Source organism: Ovis canadensis, chromosome 7, assembly GCF_042477335.2.
Source record: "Ovis canadensis isolate MfBH-ARS-UI-01 breed Bighorn chromosome 7, ARS-UI_OviCan_v2, whole genome shotgun sequence".
In the NCBI taxonomy this organism is placed as follows: domain Eukaryota; kingdom Metazoa; phylum Chordata; class Mammalia; order Artiodactyla; family Bovidae; genus Ovis; species Ovis canadensis.
This window is the reverse complement of record NC_091251.1, coordinates 24,480,895-24,501,961: the sequence shown is the minus strand read 5'-3', so window position 1 is coordinate 24,501,961 and position 21,067 is coordinate 24,480,895. Positions and strand designations below refer to the sequence as shown.

Sequence of the window (21,067 nt, the reverse complement as noted above, 5' to 3'; positions counted from 1 at the left end):
TTGCCTTCTCCATCACGCTATCCCTATTCACTTTCAAAAATTTTTTTTGACTGAGCCAGGTGTTAGATGTGGCATGTGGGATCTAGTTTCCTGACCAAGGGTCAAACCCAGGCCCCCTAGCCACTGGACCACCAGCGAAGTCCCACGTTATCCTTATTTTAAAATTAGAAAACAGAGCCTCAAAATGTTGAAAAGACTCGGCCAAGCCACACAGCTTAAAAGTAGCTGACACTGGGTTTGATTTCCATATCTCCAACCTAAAACTTTCAACTCTACTAGATTCCTCTGCATTTATTTTGACATAGATTATGTGTGAAACTTCCTTGGAACTTCTAAACAAGATCTGACTCCCCAGCCTCAGTCACGTTGTGTGTTTCTCCTTTCATGTCCCTTCCCCTGCTGACTGCGAGAGGATTGTCCTGACCGTCCTTGAGGGGCTTCCTGTGGGCAAGGTGCTGTGCTAGGAGAAGAGGGTGGAGAAGCTTGGGGATCAGGAGGAAGGGGCTAGCAGTGTAATTCCCGAGGCCTCTGCTGCTCACTGGGCCCAGGAGCCGCACACCTCCTTCTGCAGGCATGGTGGGTGGACCCAACACATAGTCCCGTCCTCTGTGGCATGTCCTGTGAGTGACCTCTGATGCTCTGAGCCCTGATAGGTGCAGCAACATCTGCTTGGTGGGAGGTTCTGCCCGTGTCCTCTATGTGGGTGAGAGCCAAGATCCTCTCCTGTGGTCCCAGCTCAGCCAGCCCCAGAGCAGCCCCCCAGGGGTGCACAGGGTCTAGCAGAAAGGCAAGCTGGGAGTCAGACCTAGCTCACCCTGGAGTGGCCGGCCTGCCTCTGACTGGGCTGACCGTCTGTTACAGAGGACACCTACAGCTCTGAGGAGACCGTGGACCACCAGCCTGTCCACCTGAGGGTCATGGACACTGCAGACCTGGTAACATTACCCCTCTCCCCACCCCCACCCCACCCCCACCCCCGTTACCCCCGAGGAGCTGAGAATCCGTGCAGCCTCTGGAGGAGTCCTGTTTCCAGAGTGGGGGCCTCGGATGGGAATCTGTAAACCTTTTCAGCTCCAATCTGCTGTGTCCCCGAGGTGCTGACCTCTCTGGGTCTGAATCCATTGATTTGCCAAATGAGAAGGGATAGGACGGGGCCTGGGGAGGACTGATGATTGCTGGTGCCAGCCCTGAGATCCTGTGCTCTGGGGCTTGGTGCCTGTGTCCACAGGTGCACACCTATGTTTACAGATGCTCCTCTGACCCCAACTCCCACTCCCTGCCCAGTACATACATCTTCCTATGCTCTCACCACCCCCTACCAAGGCCCGATGCCAGTTCTTCTCAGAAGCTAAAGGGGCACCGTGAACCTGACCCCAAACCAGCAGTGCCCAGGCACAGCCAGGTCTCAGTGGGGGCCATGCCAGAGTCTTGGCTCCGTGCCCCAGAGAAGGTCTCCCAGTCTGTGGTTGGGTGGTGGGAGTGAGGCTCAGAGACAATGTCTCCTTTCACATCAAGCCAAATCCACACTCAAGTGCCCCTTTGAAAAGGGCCCTGCTGGGGAACAATGTACAAAGACCCGGGGAGCAGGGAGGCGGGGAGAGGCAGCTCAGGTGAAGTCCTTTACCCCCGCCTGTTCTGCCCCTGACTGAGGCTGCCTGCTTTGTCCCAGGACACCCCCAGGAACTGTGAGCGCTACCTGAACTGGGCCCACGCCTTCCTGGTGGTGTACAGCGTTGACAGCCGCCAGAGCTTCGAGGGCAGCAGCAGCTACCTGGAGCTGCTCGCTTTGCACGCAAAGGAGACGCAACGCAGCTTCCCGGCTCTGCTGTTGGGCAACAAGCTGGACATGGCCCAGTACAGGTGAGCACACACTTCATCCCACAGCCCAGAGCTTGCTTTCTTCATCCAGGCGATATCATCTTTGGGGATTATTTGGCTGCTAAGAAGAGTGATCTCCTCTGATGTAGGTGGAAGGGAGGGGACATGTCGTAAGGGTACAGGGTGGGCAGGTCTTCCAGGCAGTGCCAGGCAGGAAGGGAAAGGCATCCAGGCTGCACAGGGGCTGGACCCTGAAGGTCGGAAGAGAGGCCACTCCTTCCATCTTCCCGGGGCTCTGAGGTCTCTTGGCTTCACCCTTTCTTGCCTGAGACTATATGACCTTCTGTTTCCACTCCCTGCGGCTGGCTGGTCATCCAGGGCCCAATTCCAGTTCTGGAGAGAGAGGCTCTGATAGGCAGCCTGCGTCAGGCCAGTCTGCTCTGGTTCAGCCAGCTCTCGCCTCCCCCAAGTGAGGTCCCCAGGCTCACTCCCACCATTGGCTGTGCCAAGGGCAGGAGTCTCTTAGAAAGGGCTGGACTTCAATCAAAGGCCACAGACTGGCCTGGGGGCAGATGACCACTGAGTACTGCAGTCATATTTTGTTTGGCCGGCACAGTGTTTTAAAAGACCTGGAACTGGAATGCTTTAGGGTGGGGTGTGCTCCCTCCAGCTGACCACAGGCCTCACCGTCCCCATGGCTTACTCCTCCCCACACATTCAAGTTGCCTGCCTGGCCCCTGAGGTGTTTGAGACTATGACGCCTTCACCTGATGAGTGACCCCACTGGCCTTCTCTAGCTCGGATGTCCATCCCTTGTGGCCAGTCTACTTGGGAGGTAGGGCAGCCTTCCTCCCACCCCTCCCTCCTCACAGCCAGTCACCCCTGCTTCCCAGATGCCAAAGGCCCATTGACTGGTGTTATAAAGGAGGGGATGCTTGATATAGATCAGGGCTGATGGGCAGTGGGGAAAAGAGGTGTGGTCTCATGAAGGAGGTTCACAGGAGGAGCCTTCAAAGGCGGGCATGCCCTCACACCCAGACAAATTCTGTCTCAGGGAATGAGGGAATTTGTGTGAACTTAAAGCCAAAAGGTAGTCTTTGTGGAGTCAAAGAGTCCCCAGAACCTAGAGGAGGAATCAGAAGACTGGATTGAGAATAATCAGTTTTAAATATGAAGGAAAAAACTAGGCCACTATTTTGGTCCCAATATTTGCCCAAGGGATTGTCTGAAAGTGGTTTGGGAGCAAAGAGCAAAGCAGCCTCAGTTCCCTAAGAAGGAGTCATGATGATTTATCCCCATTTCCTTCTTTGGTTCAGTCCTGATGTTGGTAGGTCAGGATTTGACAGGCACAGTCAATCTAACTTTTGCTGAGCAGTGGCCAATGTCTCCCATGACTGTCTTGCAGCTGAAGGGTAAAATGTGGGTTAGGGCAGTGGTTCCCAAACCACTGATACCATTTTTGCTAGGCTATGCCAAAATAAGCAAAAAGGGTGATAATGTTACATGCTGGGTCAGCCATTCACACACGTGCATGCGCACATGGGGTTGTTGTTTCTGAAAGCTCATTATTCAAGGCCCACAATGACAAAGTTTCAGATTCAAGTTCATCACAAAGGCATGTAATACCAAATATTCTTTCAAAAGCTCCTCAGGAAACTGAACTGACAGGACACCAGCCTTGGGTGGGGAATGGATTCTGTGCTGTGCCCTGACCCTTTTTGTCCTAGACACTCTCCCTGTCTGATGGGCTAACCTGCTCCTAGCCCTTGCTTCTGCTAGATTACCCTTGGCTCAGAAATCTTTTCCCTCCATACTTGCCCTGAGTTCTCCTCTAACCTCACAGTCTGTGCCATTGTCCTCAGGGATGATCGGTGAGGCTGCTCAGCAGTGGGATTCGGCCACTGAAACCTTGATCTCCAGCCCTCAGGGGCTGCCCCCTGCTGCATCTCTTCTGGACATCTGGTCTACCAAAGGACCAGTATTTTTCTCTCACCTGATGTCCATGCTTTCAGGACCTTCCTGAAAGTTACAAATACTTGATCCCACCATCATGAGAGGTGGTTACAAATACTTGATTCCACCATTATGAGTTGTTCAGTCATCCAGTTGTGTCTGACTCTTTGAGACCCCATTAACTGCAGCATGCCAGGCCTCCCTGTCCCTCACCATCTCCTGGAGTTTGCCCAAGTTCATGTTCATTGCATTGGTGATGCCGTCCAGCCATCTCATCCTCTGAAACCTTCTTCTCCTTCCCTCATTCTTTCCCAGCATCAGGGACTTTTCCAATGAGTTGTCTGTTCACAGCAGATGATCAAAATACTGGAGCTTCAGCATCAGTCTTTCCAGTGAATATTCAGGGTTGATCTCCCTGAAGATTAACTGGTTTGATCTCCTTGCTGTCCATGGGACTTTCAGGAGTCTTCTCCAGCCCCGCAGTTCGAAGGCATCAATTCTTTGGTGTTCTTCTTCCTTTACAGTCCAGCTCTCACAACTGTATGTGACTACTGGGAAAACCATAGCCTTGATAAGGGACCTGTACGGACCTTTGTTGGCAGAGTAATGTCTCTGCTTTTCAACATACTGTCTTTAGGTTTGTCATCGCTTTCCTGCCAAGAAGCAGTCATCTTCTGATTTCATGGCTGCAGTCACCGTCCACAGTGATTTTGGAGCCTGAGAAGAGGAAATCTGTCCCTACTTTCCCCTTTTCCCCTTCTATTTGCCTTGCAGTAATGGGGGCGGATGCCATGATCTTAGTGTTTTTAATATTAAGCTGGCTCTTTCACTGTCCTCCTTCACCCTCATCAAGAGGCTCTTATTTCCTCTTTGCTGTCTGCTGTTAGAGTGGTATCATCTGTATATCTGAGGGTGTTGATGTTTCCCTCTCCTATCTTGATTCTTTGGGCAGAAAACTCCCTTGATGTTTCCAGTTTTCCTGTAGAGATCTCTAGTCTTTCCCCTTTTGTGTTTTCTTCAATTGTTAAACCCTGTTCATTGAAGAAGGCCTTCTTGTCTCTTCTAGCTATTCTTTGAAATTCTGAGTTTAATTGAATGTACCTCTCTCCCTTGCTTTTTGCTTCTCTTCATTCTTCTGCCATTCCTAAAGCCTCCTTAGATAATCACTTTGCCTTCTTGCTTTGGGACGGTTTTGTTCACTGCCTCCTGTACAATACTACGGACCTTTGTCCATAGTTTTTCAGGCACAGTGTTATCTAGATCTAGTCCCTTGAATCTATTCATTACCGCTGCTGCGAATTCATATAGGATTTGATTTAAGTCATATCTGACTGGCCTAGTGTTTTTTCCAGTTTTCTTTAGTTTAAGCCTGAAGTTTGCTATAAGAAGCTGGTGATCTGAGCCACAGTTAGCTCCAGGTCTTGTTTTTGGCTGACTGTATAGAGCTTCTCCATCTTCGGCTACAAAGAATGTAATTGATTTGATTTTGGTATTGACCATTTGGTGATGTCCATGTGTAAAGTCATCTTTACACATCTTGTGTCGTTGAAAAAGTATTTGCTATGACTGATGCATTCTCTTGGCAGAATTCAGTTAGCCTTTGCCCCGCTTCATTTTGTTCTCCAAGGCCAAATGTGCCTGTTACTCCAGGTATATCTTGACTACCTAGTTTTGCATTCCAATCCCTGATGATGAATAGAACATATATTTTAGGTGTTAGTTAGTTTAGGAGACCTTCTAGGTCTTCATAGAAATGATCAACTTCAGCTTCTTCGGCATTGGTGGTAGGGGCATGGACTTGGATTATTGTGATGTTGAATGGCTTGCCTTGAAATGAACTGAGATCATTCTGTCATTTTTGAGGTTGCACCCAAGTTCTGTATTTCAGACTCTTTTGTTGATTACGAGGTCTACTCCATTTCTTTTATGGGATTCTTGCCAACAGTAGTAGATACAATGGTTATCTGAATTCGCCCATTCCCATCCATTTTAGTTTGCTGATTCCTAGGATGTAAATGTTTATTCTTACCATCTCCTGCTTGACCACATCCAATTTTCCATGATTCATGGACCTAACTAACATTCCAGGTTCCTATACAATACTGTTCTTTGCAGCATCGGATTTTACTTTCATCACCAGACACATCCACAACTGAGTGTCATATCTGCTTTGTCCCAGTCGCTTCACTCATTCTGGGGATATTGGTAATTCTTTTTCACTCTTCCCCAGTAGCATATTGGGCACTTTAAGGCCTGAGGGACTTATCTTGTGGTATCATGATTTTTTGACCTTTTATACAGTTCATGAGAGGTGGTTACAAATACGTAATCCCACCATCATGGGAGGTGGTGCAGGATAAAGTCAGAATAGGTGCTGCTCCCTCTCTTGTGTTGTCATCGCCCTGAAAGCTCTGCCAACCACAGGCGTCCTGAGTCACGACCATAGCCCACCAGGCCTCTGTAGACACTGTGGTCTCACATGCTTCTGACCAATCCACCACCTCTCTCCAGAGCTTAATCCACACCCTAGGGCTGAGGGCGGCTCATTTCCTGACCAAGGAAAAGAGCTGAGGAGACGTGGGGCTGAGAGCAGCCATCTTCCTCTGGCCACAGGCAAGGTCTAGCCAGGGACTTTGGGCCAGCTTCTCCTTTCCCCTCAGTCTTGTTTTGACATTCTAGCTTAGGTGACATCAGCTGCCATTTACTGAGCAGGGACTGTGCTAGGCCCTTGACACAAATCGTCTTTCTTAATCTTAACAACCCTGAGAGGCAGCTGTCATTCTCCCATTTTACTGATGAGTAAAACTGAGCCTCAGAGAGATGAAGATGGCTCCAGGTCATGGAGCTGGTAAGTGAGGAGCCAGGAGTAGGGCTGGGCCTGCCTGACTCGGATGCTCCTGACCCTGACTCCCCCTGCTTCCTCGCCAGGCAGGTCACCCAGGCAGAGGGCGCCGCCTTGGCGGGCAGGTTCGGGTGCCTGTTTTTCGAGGTCTCTGCCTGCCTGGACTTTGAGCATGTGCAGCACGTCTTCCATGAGGCAGTACGGGAGGCGCGGCGGGAGCTGGAGAAGAACTCCCTGGCCAGGCCTCTCTTCATCTCGGAGGAGCGAGCTGTGCATCACCAGGCCCCACTCACGGCCCGCCACGGGCTGGCCAGCTGCACCTTCAACACACTTTCTACCGCCAGCCTGAAGGAGATGCCTGCTGTGGCACAGGCCAAACTGGTCACTGTGAAGTCATCCCGGGCTCAGAGCAAGCGCAAGGCACCCACCCTGACGCTATTGAAGGGCTTCAAGATCTTCTGAGGGCCCCTGCTCAGGATCCCAGGCTCGGCACTGGTCCGTCTGCCTGACAGGGGCTGGCTTCTCACCACCGGCTTTCCTTCTGATGGAATAGTAGCCCTCACCATCCAGCGGACAGCTGAACCCTCCTCCAGCGCCAGACAGTGTCCCTGACACCCAGATCACTGTAGGAGCCGTAGGGACAGACAGGAATGCTGTTCCTGTTCCCTCCAGGCCTTAGTTTCCATGGTAACCACTGCATCCCTCACCCTTAAGGAAACACCACTGTGACAACGTGGAGAGGTCAGCCGGAAATGGAAGAAAATGGCAACATGCTTCATGGTGCCATCACCCCCTTTCCTGCTCCAGCTATAGCCTGGCCTGATGTGGCCCCAGGGGACGGCTCTGGGTGGACAGCTTCATGAGGCCTTCCTGAGGCTTGAGAGCAGCCCACCCTGAAGTCCCAGCACCTCCTGGTGGATGGGCAGGGCAGGGCAGGGCAGGGGCAGGTTTGGGAGGGCTGGAGCCTGACCCTCCCTTTGTCTTCTGACCTCTCAGAACCACCAGGCCACAAACCCCACAGTTTATTCAAGTAAAATCTAGTTGAGAAATCCTACTCAGCCTGTGAGAAGCAGAGGTGTTTAGGGAAGGGGTATTTCCAGTGCTTTGCCTCTCAGTGAAGGTGGAGGGAAAGTGCTGCAGGCTGGCCAGTGCAGGGAGCCTCCGGGGTATTTCACCAGGAGGCAGGGCCCCTGTATTTTCCAACCTTAAGTCAAGGACTCTGTCCACAGACCCTCAGGACCAGCCTCCTCAAGGTGACTGATCAAAACTGCAGAACAAAGTCGTCCTCTCCAATGACAATAACCCAGGACCCCAGGGAGCCCACCCTGGGTGTACCAGGCATCCAGTAAGGAGAAACTGTTCTGCGTGTTCTGTCTCTAGTCTGGGATGGCAGGACCTAGGATCTTTGGCAACGGGCCTGTGTGTTCAAAGTCCCCTTTTGTAAGATAGCACCTACAGCATTTGGGGTTCATAAATTTTTCATAAATTATTTGGGGTTGCCACCCCAGCTTGTACTGCAACACTGTGGCTCACACACGGGATCACGACACTCCTTTGGGATCCCATGGTTAGTAAGAGAAAGGCCTCAGAGGCAGGGGGTTTCATAGTTTTCTAGCTCTGTTTACCGCAGGGCCCCTGGCCCAGAGGAAGTCTTTCATGGACCCTTGGCAGATCAGCAGGTAAAGGAGAGGGCTGCAGTGGAGGGAAGGGAGTGTATACATGCTAAGTCACTTTAGTCGTGCCCGACTCTGTGGGACTGTATGGACTGTAGCCCACCAGGCTCCTCTGTCCAGGGCTTCCTTGGTGGATCAGATGGAGGGAAGGGACGGGAAATGAATTCTGAGCCCAGAACCCTGCCCCTTCCTTGCTCAGCCCTTCCAGGAACTTGGATTGAAAACAGGATCTCCAGCCCAGGCTTCAGCCACATTCTACAGATGGAGAAGCCGAGGTCAGAGGGAGGCTGGGAACTCCTCAAGACCACGCGAGGAGTCTGACCAGGCTTCCTGACCCACAGGCTGGCTCTGGATTTCGCACTTTCACTCCAAGCCTCTTATGTGTGGCCCACTGCCATTTGAACAAACTATGCAACTCCAACTGCCCACATCCAGAAGCATTTTAATAAAAAGATTTTGTTCGTTTTTTTCAAAACAGGGTTTTAGTTTGCAGTTCACTCACTCTGTCTGCTAACACTCCGGGGGCACTGCCCTGCACCCTGACTAGTTTTCAGATTCTTGTGGGTCTGGAAGATGGACCAGCGGCACATCCCTGTATTTTGCCTCCATTTCTCCCTGGGCCAAAGTTGGCTTTTCAGAGAGCAGAGTCTCTGTTAGGATGGTCAGGTTGTTCTCATCTTTGTTTCCGCCCTCAGCCAAGTTCAGGACTTCTGGAGTTTGTTTTTCCGGTGGCAGCTTCTTTTGATTTCTGGGAGGAGAGAAAACACTATTGAATGTGGGTTCCCTGTGTGGGGGTACCAAGAGGTTGGAGCAGTGGTTGGGGCTCCCAAGTGGGTTAGCAAGTTTGAAGGGGTAAATCCAGTACACAGTTCTGGAAACAGTCTGGGGAGAAAGCTGAGATGATTTGATAGGTTTTTGGCAGAGAAACATCTTAGACTTCTCCATGCATCTTCTTACCAAACCCGCAGCGCCATCTGTGAACTCAGCTACTGTTGCTCCTCTTGCAAGTGACATAAAATGGCTCAGAGGGGCCTAAGGAGCATGTGCCGGGGTCATGCATTTCTCTTCTGACTCCCAGCCCTGTGTTCTTTTCACCAAGCTACACTTTTATCCTGCTTAGTGTAGTCCTTATTACCCCATCCCCACCCTCACTCCACTCCATCCCAAGACAGACTGTAGCAGGAAATTCCTACCTAATCCTTCTGCCTCTAGGTGCTTATGTCTCCAAACCGGCCTGCACACAGCAGCCATGATTCCAGAGTCCTCAGCTCAGGTACCTTCACTGGCTCCCCACTGCCCACTTCTGGAACCTGGCATTCAAGGTCCAGCCTTCCTACCAGTAACTTACCCAAGCATCTTCCCTCCGAGGTGGTTCTACTCCAAGTCCCCACCCCTAGATCTCCTAGTGGAGAGACCCCGCCAGGGTTTGAGCTGACTGCCCAGACAATCTGTTTGGGTCACAGGGGAACATCTGACTGTCCGCTGCTCCTGAGGACAGCTGCCTTGTCTCTGAGGTGACTTTGCTGAGGCGGATGCTTCCTGACAATCTGAGAGAGGAAAAGTCACCTTCTCAGAGGCACTACCCCTCTGGGTCCTTCTTGCAGACTGATCTCGCTAAAACATAAAACTTTCATGTCCCTGTACAAAGCTCTTCTCTGGCTCCCCAGTGCCCATGAGCTAGAACCTGAAAAACTCCTTAGGGAGCCCCCAGGGCATGTACACTCTGGGCCCTGCTGCCTCTTGACCTCCCTTTCCTCCCACCCCCACAGTCCACACTACAGCCCCCTGGACCCTCCTGCTCCTCCTTTGAGCTTGGGGCATGCTGTCCCTTAGTCAGCCCAGCCTCCGTCTCTTTTTTGCCCTCAAGGCCCTAGATCCCACCTCTATATATCCCTCAGTCATCACCTGTCATTCTCAACTACAGTTGTCTCCCCTCCAAACTGTCAGCTCCATAAGACCGGGGCTGAATCTCTCTTGTCCAGCCCTGTGGTCCCCATTCTCGGCACAGAACCTGGTACAGAGCAGTGCTTGGCTTATTCTGTGGAATAAATGATGACTGAGCCGTAGCAGTTCATCACGACTAGTTACTGATGTGAACGAAATAACTGAGTTATTTCTTTCTGGCTTTATAGCAGAACTATGAGGAGGATTCATAGATGACATAAAATATAGCATAGGAAGAAGAGCTTGGAGGTTAGGCCAACCCTTCCATGGATCCTCAGTGAGCTTATTCTGTACAGTGGGAATAAGTAACTTGTGCCAGCCCCACCTTACAGGGCTGGTTTGATCAAGTGAGAGAATGTGAAGATGCCTTCAAAGTTGCAAACCATGATACAGATCTGAGGAGGGATTCTCAGTATTACTGTTTAAAAGTTACTGCCAGTTACTAAGATATAGTAATTATTGAATGAATGAATGGGAATGAGTGAACCAAGTATTTGTTGAATATCTTCCAGAATCTGACACTGCCAGTTGCTCGGGGAAGCAAAGTTGAGTCAAACGTAGTTCCTGCCCTCAAGGAGCTTTCAAAAGTTAGTCCTGGACTCATCCAGAGAGTTTAACAAAATGCCAGGGCCCAGGTCCCCTCCCCCGCAGACCCTCTGCATCAGAATGTCTAAGGTGAGGCACAGATTTCTGTGTTTAACATTCTTCCGCAGGTGATTTGTTCATCCAGGGTTAAGGAGTAATGTTGTTATAAAAATGGCAGAATTACCCAGGAGCCCCAAGTGCTCTCAGGTCTCTATCCATGCCCTGCATTTGACCTTGGAGTAGCACAAGGTTGTGCCATGTAACCACATCCCTAATTCTGCAAAAGCCCCCACTGAGCACTCCCCACAATCCTAGGAGGGAAAAATCCATCACAGTTGCCATTTATAGAAGGAGAAGCCAGCCTGGAGGTACTGAGTGTCTTGCCCAGCTAGTGAGTGGCAGAACTGGAATCTGAACCCAGCCTGTATGACTCCAGAGCCAGGGATCCTGATTTCTGAGACACACCAGCCCCCGCTCTGCTTGCTGGTCAGGGAATGGTCATTGGGGACAGCTGCTAGTTTTTCTGCAGCTTTGGGTTCTCAAACAAACAAAACCCTACAGGCTGCATTTTACTGACCCAAAGGGTGGACAGCCAAGGTCTCTAGATGACCCCTCTTTAGATTTCTCCACCCTCCAGAGACCACCCCTAGACCAGCTCCTCACCTGTTTGCCTGGATGTTCCTTCCCAAGAGGATGAAGCTTATTATGACCACCAAGGCCGCCAGGACGAACATGGAAATATTCCAAGGAGTTGCTGGGGAGGGACACACAGGATGGAGCCTTAAGGACAGGCTGGGTGCACCTCAGGCCCCTAACAGACCAACTCACAGCATCAGCTTCCCCCTGCTGTGGGCCACATATTGTAGAGAGAGACTAACCAAGCTGAAGATGAGCCAGGGAACTCCTGGTCCAAAGCAGGGGACAGGGGGAGAAGAGATCTCTGCTCCAAAGAAGTTCTCATCTACCTGGGGGAGATAGCACTGCAGTGGGATAATAATGGTGGGGAAAGGAGGGGTAGTGAAGGCAAACTTCACCATCTTCAGAGTTTTGCTTGGGGCTGGCCAAGTGCAGTCCAAGGGAAAGAGGAAGGGAGGGAGGAAGTGAGGAGAGGGAGGAAGGGAGGGAGGAAAGAAGTGAGGGAGGGAGGGAAGAAAGGGTGGCAGTTAAATTAGATTTGACAAGCTGCCTGCAGATAATACATAAAGTAGCTCATCTGAGTTTGGATAATCAGGATCTGTCCATAGCGTACTCAGATGAGGCAGCATCTAGCTTCAGAGCTTTTGCATCTCCTGTTGCCTCTACCAGGAATGCCTTTCCCCACATAATCTGCATGGTTAATTCTGTCGCCTCCTGCAAGCCTTTATTCAGATATCAGCTTCTGAGCAAGGCCTTCCTTGACCACATTACATTCCCTGGCTGCACACTTCCTATTCCTTTCTTGGCTTAAATTTTCTCCTTATTACTCATTTCACCAGCATGCTATGCATTTTAGTCACTTGTTGGTTTTCCTTTTTCACTAGAAGGAATGCTCTATGAGGGCAGAGATTTTTGTGTGTTTCCGCTTCTGTAACCCCCATGCTGAGAACAGTCCCTGGTGCAGAGAAGGAGCTTAATAAATATTTGTGAATGACAGGATGGGTGAGTACATGAGTGACCAGCTCTGAGGAAAGGAGAGCGCAGTTTAGCCAGGCCCCTCTGGGCAGTGAGACCCTCAGCCTCAGTTCTTGCCCTGGAGGAAACGTGCAGCCTGCCATGGAGGAGGGGACCATGATGGCGGCTTCAGCCAGGAGAGTGCACCCCCACCACCCATCCCCGCCGCTTACCATCCTCTACTCGGAAAAGCCAAAGCACTTCTTCCAGCAGCTCCAGAGGCACCTCGGTGATGGGTGGGGCTCCGGTTAGCCCCTCGCTGTAGCTCATGCCCTTGCTCCTGGTTGGGATATGTTTCTGACAGGGAAATTCTCAGACCCCTTCGCTCCCAGCTGCTCTCCTGGTCTACTAAGGTTATGACACTTGACAAAGGCCTGAAGACTCCTGGAAACGAAGAATGGAGCATGAATGGATATCCCACCCCAACTTAGTCTCCTCTCCCTGCCCAAACCCTGGGCCCAAACCCTGCCCTTCCCTGGGCCCAAAGTTACAGGACTGAAATAGCCGGAACTCCCGGAGCAGGTGGGGCCTGAAGCAGCAGAGACCATAGAAATGGGAGCCACTCAAATCTTTATTAAAACTCATTACACGTGGGGAGGAGCACTGATGCGGGTTGTGGGGAGGACTGAGCCACTGATGGGCTGTGGGACTGACCCTTGCAGGGTCTCTCCAGTTCTTGCCTGCCCAGCATCCCCTCCAGCTTCTGCAGTCCACCCCTCTCCTTCACCAAGTTTCCTTAGCAGCGGATTTTCCTGTACTGGCCAATCACAGGTGCCCGTCTCCCCCACGTGATGAAGGCTGGGCCTATCACCGTCTCTCTCCTGGATATCAACATACTCAGGACCCAGAGTGGAGAATGGTAAAGTGCCAGACAAAGGTAAGCTGCTGGTTAAATTGGACCATTACAGTTTAATCTAGTCCTGGAGGTCCTAACAAGTGCTATAAGGAAAGAAAAGGAAGTGTAAGACTTGATAAGAAAGAGTTAAAACATAATTTTCAGATGACAAGATCATCTATTAATACCTAGAAAAATAATAGAACTAATAGACGCATTCACTGAAGCTGCTGTATACAAGCTAGAAATAGTATTTCTCCCATTATTAGTGAAACTGGAAAATTAAATAAAAATAAGATCATTCACAGTAGCAGCATCCCACAGTAGCACAGTAGCATATGAAGAATTTTTTTTGGCGGGGTGGGCTGTGCTGCAGGGCATGTAGGATCTTAGTTACCCGAACAGAGATCGAACCTGTGCCTGCTGTAGTGGAAGCATGGAGTTCTTAACTCCTGGACCACCAGGGAAGTCTCTTGAAGAACACTTTTTAACTCTAGAACAAGATAATAATAATAAATGATCTGAATAAATAGAGTGAGATTTATGTTTTCAGACAGGATAAACTTACTAAGATATCTGCTGCTGCTGCTGCTGCTGCTGCTGCTGCTAAGTCGCTTCAGTCGTGTCCTACTCTGTGCGACCCCATAGACAGCAGCCCACCAGGCTCCCCCGTCCCTGGGATTCTCCAGGCAAGAACACTGGAGTGGGTTGCCATTTCCTTCTCCAATGCATGACAGTGAAAAGTGAAAGTGAAAGTGTTCAACTCTCAGCGGCCCCATGGACTGCAGCCTACCAGGCTCTGTCCATGGGACTTTCCAGGCAAGAGTACTGGAGTGGGGTGCCATTGCCTTCTCTGTACTAAGATATCAGTTATCCCCAAATAAACCTATAAATTCAATGCAATCTCAGTCAAAATTCTAACTGGATTTTTTTGAGGACCTTGATACACTTACCCTAGTATTTATATAGACAAAGTAAACAGGAGTTTAGAGTCAAACAGGACTGAGCACATAAACATCGGAAAAAAGACTAAGAGGGGAGACTGGCCCCATCAGATGTTGAGATGTATTATAATAAAAAATGTGGTTCTGACATAAACCCAAGTCATTAAACCAAGGCATGGGAACAGAGATTTCATAGACACCTATATTCCTGTAGAAACTTAGTATTTCTAAGGTAAGGATAGCTCTGCTGACCAGTAGGGAAAGAAGGACTCGTTTAGTAGACGGTGTCAGGAAAACTGGCTCACTCTATGGAGAAAAGGAAGACCAGTCGCACATCTAGGGCTTTCCCAGGTGGCTCGAATCCACCTGCCCATGCAGGAGATGCAGGTTCAATTCCTGCATTGGGAAGATCCCCTGGGGGTGTAAATGGCAACCCATGCTAGTATTCTTGCCTGGGAAATCCATGGACAGAGGAGCCTGGCGGGCTACAGTCCAGGGGTCACTACAGTCCATGAGCCGGACACACTAGCACACATCATGCACAGATGCACATCTAACGAACAGCACAGACACACGCAGACTCCAATATTAGAGGCCTCGATGCAAGAGGGAAAAGTGCAAAGTTAATAGAAGTAGGGCAGCACTTCTTAAAACCACACACGCTTAAGTCATTGAATAACAACGGAAAACTGCTGAATTTGATCATATCAAAATAAGATGATCTGTTCAATGAGTTCGATCAGTACAGTAGTAAACACATTTCCTACTGGGATAGGATACTTGTGATGCTTAAAACCCAGAAGAAACTGATATCTAAAATGTACAAAGAATTCTAACAAATTAACGGGAAAAAGACTAGAATCCTAATAGATACTATAAACAGGCAGTTTACAAGATAAGAAGCTCAAAAGGCTAGCAAGCATATGAAAATATGCTTAAACTCTTTGGAAATCAGAAGAATGACAATTAAAATGAAACACCACTTGACATCTATTAGACTGGCATAGTTTGGAAGGTGGATAATGCCAGGCGTTGGTGTGGTTCTGGGGCTGTAGCCCTATGCACTGCCAGGGGGTGTAGACTGGGGCAGCCATCTAGAGAGCAAATTAGTCACAGTACGTGTACACATGACCCAGCAGTTCTACTCCTGAGCGTATTCATATCCTGAAAGTATCCCCAAGGATCATAAGGGAGCATGCAACACCATTTATGAAAATTCAAAACACATGCATACAGAACAACAATACACATTTTACAAAGACACATTTAAAAAAAGACACATTCAACACATTAGATAATTATCTCTGGTGCGGCGGTGGGCATGGGAGGGAGAAGGGAGGAAAAGGGGACAGAAGTGGAGATCAAAGTAAAGGGTTTTGAACAAACCAATCATGAAAACATGTCATAGGGCTAAGAGGACAACAAGGCAAAGAGAGGCCAGAGGCCGTCTCAAAATCCCCCCACTCTTGATGTCCAACCCAAAATAGCCTTTGCAGGCTCAGCCAGGAACATCCAAAAACAACCGGATGGCAAGCAGCCAAACAAAAAACCAAGGTACTAATAAAAAGACTGACGTCAGAATTTTCTCCAACTCTAAATGCTCTGAGAAAACTGAACAAACATCTACAGATTTTGAAGGAAAATATTTTGATACAAATATAATACTGAGCCAAGTTTTTCATATGTGAGTCATCATTCATGTGCCAAGGGCTTGCTGGGTGGCTCGGTGGTAAAGAATCTACCTGCAATGCAGGAGATGCGGATCTGACCCCTGAGTTGGGAAGATCCCCCGGAGAAGGAAATGGCAACCCATTCCGGTATTCTTGCCTGGCAAATTCCAGGGACAGAGGAGCCTGGCGGGCTACAGTCCATGGGTCACAAGAGTCGGACACAACTTAGCAACAAAACCATCACTACACTACTAATGTGCCAAGACAGAGATGGAAGTCAGGGAGAAAGAAAGATTTTATTTTTTTAAGAGTTTCATGGACTCAGATGCCCACTACCTACTTACTCGTTTGAAGGATATATATATACTGAATAATGGAAAGACAAATTTCAGGGATGGCCAATCGATGTGACCTTGTGTTCCAGCTCCAACTTCTCCAGAGCACTTGTTAAGGGCTGTGATCTTCTGTCTAGCCTCAGATGCAGGAATGCCTGGACTAATTGGTAATATTGGCCGCAGACCCCTGCTGCATATGCAGAACACCCACCCCCTCCCCCGACATGCACCCCCAGAGAAAAGAACATGGAGGCCAAGATGCCAACACCAACTCCCTCTAGGGAATTGAGCTGGGGCCTAGACCCATGGGACATCCACTTTGAACACTTCTGTACTGTATACATTTCTCCTGAGTACCTACTACCTTTGTGAAAACGATACATGTAATTACAGTTTTAAATGTATATATTTTGTATGTATATTCTAAACACGTATTTTTTGTGTTTGTGTGTATTTTAAATGTATGCATATATTAGCCAAAGAAAATGAAAACACTGATTCAAAAGATACATTCCCTCTGATGTTCATAGTAGCATTATTTACAATAGCCAAGATATGGAAGCCACCTAAATGTCCATTGACAGAGAAATGGATAAAGATGTGGTGTACCCATACAATGGAGTCAGTCATAAAAAAGAATGAAATATTGCCATTTGCAACCACATGGATGGACTTGGAGGTATTAGGCTAAGTGAGATAAGCCAGGCAAAGACAAATACTGTATGTATCACTTATACATGGAATCTAAAAAATAAACTGGTGAATATAACAGAAAAGAAACAGACTCACAGATATCTAGAGAACAAACTAGTGGTTACTAGTGGGAAGAGGGAATGGGGAGGGACAAGAGAGGGGTAGGGGATTCAGAGATACAGACTACTACGTATAAAATAAATAAGCCACAAGGATATATTGTACAGCATAAGGAATACAGGCAATAGTTTATAATAACTATAAACAGAGTATAACATTTAAAAACTGTAAATCACTATGTTATACACCTGAAACATATAATATTGTAAATCAACTATACCTCAATAAAAAAAGTATCTATCAATTGTATTTATACCTTTCTGGATAAAAATTCCAATTTTGGATGTTTAATTAGTGGAACTAATCAACATGTCAGTTCTTCCCAATGTGATCTATAGATACAGGCAACCCAAATCAAAATCCCAGCAAGTTATTTTATGGATATTGACAAACTGAATTTCAAGTTTATAACGAGAAGCAAAAGGCCCAGGATACTCAACACAGTATTGAAGGAGAAGAACAAAGTTAGAGGACTGATGCTCCCCAACTTCCAGAGTCACTTTAAAACTCCAGTAATCAAGACAGTGAGGTACTGGAACTAATCAAAAAGCGTACACATCTGCGTGTGGACTGATGCCCACATTGGAATGTATATTTTAAACATGCATAATATTGTTATAATAAAAATATAGCAACAAATGGAACAAAATAATAAGGTGGATGCATGTTGGCCCTCTCTATGTTAATGCTACAGAAACAAAGGATACATTCCCCTCAAAGCACTTATCCAGTTTTCTTCTACAGAGAGCATAGCAGTAATATCTCTGAATTTTAAAAAAATTATTAGCTAAACATTATGATTTACTTGCATTTCACTTTTCTGTTATTGTCTTTTTCCTGCTTCTGGTTCCCATCCAGGATATCATATTGCATTTAGTCATCATGTGCTCTTAGGCCCCTCCAGGAGATTCCTGCTTTATTTATATTTTTATCTTTTCTTTTTTATTTTTCTTTTGAGCTTTTAATTTTGTATTGGAGTATAGCTGATTAACAACGTTGTGACGGTTTCAGGTGAACAGAGAAGGAACTCAGCCATACATCTACATGTATCCACTCTCCCCCAAACATCCAGGCTGCCACATAACATTGAGCAGAGTTCCCTGTGCCATACAGTAGGGCTTTGCTGGTTATGCATTTAACATAGCAGTGTGTAGAGTCTATCCCAAACTCCCTGACGATCCCTCCCGCGGGCAGCCATAAGCTCTGTTCCCTCAGTCTGTGAGCCTGTTTCTGTTTTGTAAGTTCATTTGTATCATTTCTTTTCAGATTCCACAGATAAGGGATGTCACAGGATATTTCTCCTGTCTGACTTGCTTCACTCAGTATGAGATGCCTGCATTTTAATCAGAGCTTAACCACCTGCTCCTGGACATGATTCCTGCCAAAGACCTGGCACCCGCCACCCCATTCCCGCGGCAGGCTGAAGACACTCACCCTGGGTCCCGGGTTCCAAGGACTCGTCTGGTCTGCTGGCGGGAGCAGCACTGATTTCTCTCTTCCTCCTCCTTTCAGGGTACACTGGCTGGTCTTTGCACCTAAGCTTCCCGCACAGCTGTCACCTGCGGGGCAGTGCGGCAGAGCCTCTGGCAGCCGGGCCCATTTGGGAGCTCTGCATTTAGCACACGCCCAGGCCTGGAGCCTCCTTTGTCACTCCGGGGTGACTGACCTCTTGAATGAGTGGCCGCTGATGGCAAACAGGCCCCATCTGACTTTCACAGTCAGCAAGAACCAGGAGCCCGATACTTTCCTTCTTATCTCTTGGCCTCAAGTAACAGGAAAACATCCAAACCCTCCTGCCAGCCCAGAGGAACGGGCTGGGGAGGACCCTCTGCCTGGAGCACCATCATTGCAGGGGGATGTGTGGTACGCCCACTCTGGGCCTCTATTTCCTGGTGTTATCAATATTTAACCACCGAGCGGGAGCCAAGGCTGGCCTTTTACAGCCTCTGCTTTCTCACAGTGAGGGTCAGGAAGCTATAAAATAAGACCTTTGGAGGGCTGGGGGTGGGGAGGCAAGACACGCGAGGCTGTGCAGGTGACCCAGAGAGGAGGAAGCAAGTCGGGGTTGAACAGCGCTGAGTAGCAAGGGCTTGGTGGGGAGGCAGGAGCGAGGTGTCCCCCCACCAAGCCAGACACATCCAATTCTGATCATCAGTGGGCTTTTCTACCTACCAGCTCCTTGCATCTCCAAAAACCTTTAGAGCTGGCTTAGCAAGGAGTAGGGTTCTCATTTCCCAAATGACAAAAGAGGTTGAAAGAAGTCACATGACAGGTGCAAGCTCCTCTACGAGTTAATACTGGCCAGCGGTGTGGACAACAGAGAAAAGGCGGGGCAATGGGGACCTAGGTCCTGAACGGAATTCCAGCTCCTCCTCATTCCGTCACTCATTCATTCAATAAATATTACTCAAACGCCTACTGTGGACACAAGGTAAGCAAGACAGGCAAGGTCTCTAGTCTCCTGAAGCTCATAGTTTAGGGGGCAGACAGCCCACACAAAAGTAAGTAAAACATAAATAATTTCAACTAGTGTCAATTTCTGTGAATAATTTCAACAGCAAAATGATACAGAAATAGATGGGGAGCTATGATAACTGTATTACGTTACTAAAAACTGAATGATGAAGAATTAATGATGCAAAGACTTGGGGCAGCAGGTGCAAAGGTGCTGAAGAAATAATGAGGTTCACAAGTCTGAGAAACACACAACAAAGGGCAATGCAGCTGAAGCACAGTGATGATGGGAGGTGGCACGGAGTAGCTACAGGGTAGACAGACGCAGATCATGCCGCAAAACAGGATAAGGAATATGGATGTAGAGAGAAATCACTGGAGGTGACATCATTGGACTGACATTTATCCAGGATCAGTTGGCCTTCTGGGTGGACAGTGGTTTGTCAGGGAGCAAGAGAGGAGATGGGAGCCTGTTGCATTCATCCAGGCAAGAGACAGTGGTGGTTTGGACCAGGTTAATGCAGTGGAGATGGTGAGAAGTGCTCAGATTCAGGATGTATTTTGGAGAGAAAGGCAGCTCATAGATTTCAAAAAAAGGACCGCAACTCTAACTTTCTTAAGCACAAAAGAAATTTAAAAGGAATTCATTGGCTCGTATAATTAGGAAGAGCAGAGTAGAGTCGACCTTAGGGATAGCTGGAATCAGGAGCCTGAAGATTCTTTGCTCTTTCTCTCTCTTGGTCTCTCTCTGTTCTCTCTGGATATCAGGTTCTTTCCTACAGGCAGGCCATCTCCTGGCAGCTGGACCAGACTGTGGGAAATCCAGGCTCACACCCTCACAGCCAGAGGGGGAAGGAGTCTCTTTTCTCAACTCCAGTTTCAGTTCCTGGGACAGGACCCTAATTATCCAGGTCTGGGTCACAAACCCACATTTTGGATCAGTTATTGTGGTCAAGGGTGAAGTACTATGAATGCTGGCTCAAATCTCATGCTCATCGAGTAGCCAAGAGAGAAAGGCTGTGAGCTGGATAGGCATGTCAGTGTGGGTCCCTAAAGTGGCCCGTGACCAGTGTCGTCTGAATCTGCCCTGGGGGAGTGTCACCGGGATTGTGTCCCCTTCAAGAGGTGCCTGCCCCAGCCAAGGCTTTCCACTCTCCGGCCTGTGTCTCTTTTCTTCCTCCTCTCATTCAGTTCTTTCTGCTATAACTTATCCAATAACTGTTATTCCATGTCTGCCCTGTGCCAGGATTTATGCTACTAATGAACAATCACAGGCATTGTCCCTGACCTCATGGAGACTGCAGTCTTGCGGTCACACCAGGGATCATGCAATTTATGGCTGTGTGATAAGTGCCATGAAGTCCACTCTGTGAACTCACAGAGATGTGAGTTCATTACCAAGCCCTCCCTTCCGCATAGGGTCAAATGTCACTTCTGGATAAACCAATCTTACCTTGAACTCTCTTGACCTCTCCAGCCCATAGTCTCCCTGCCTGGAAGACGGTGGGCAATTAGTGGTGGAAGGCAATAGAAAGGGCTTTGGACTTTCCC

At 48.5% G+C, this 21,067-nt stretch overlaps 2 protein-coding genes across 5 annotated transcripts in view; one reads left to right on the top strand and one right to left on the bottom strand.

The window, feature by feature from the left end:
• Positions 1-8,761, top strand: part of RASL12 (RAS like family 12) — a 16,634-nt gene extending 7,873 nt beyond the window's left edge. Inside the window, exons 3-5 of the mRNA XM_069597611.1 lie at positions 862-935; positions 1,670-1,860; positions 6,700-8,761. Coding sequence (XP_069453712.1) covers positions 862-935; positions 1,670-1,860; positions 6,700-7,075 — 641 coding nt within the window. The 3' untranslated portion in view covers positions 7,076-8,761. The remainder of the gene's footprint in view (positions 1-861; positions 936-1,669; positions 1,861-6,699) is intronic.
• SLC51B (SLC51 subunit beta) lies at positions 8,709-21,067 on the bottom strand. Of its 4 annotated transcripts, none has more exons than XM_069597614.1 (6): positions 20,970-21,067; positions 18,497-18,621; positions 13,715-13,793; positions 12,639-12,849; positions 11,479-11,569; positions 8,709-9,034 (listed from the first exon to the last, which is right to left on the bottom strand). In XM_069597614.1, the coding sequence occupies exons 4-6, from the start codon at positions 12,733-12,735 to the stop codon at positions 8,830-8,832; spliced, it is 393 nt and encodes a 130-aa protein (XP_069453715.1). In that variant the 5' UTR covers positions 12,736-12,849; positions 13,715-13,793; positions 18,497-18,621; positions 20,970-21,067; the 3' UTR covers positions 8,709-8,829. The 4 variants fall into 4 exon arrangements, with proteins under 4 accessions (XP_069453715.1, XP_069453716.1, XP_069453714.1 ...); XM_069597615.1 differs by lacking the exon at positions 20,970-21,067 and adding an exon at positions 19,235-19,298; XM_069597613.1 differs by lacking the exons at positions 13,715-13,793; positions 20,970-21,067 and adding an exon at positions 19,235-19,373.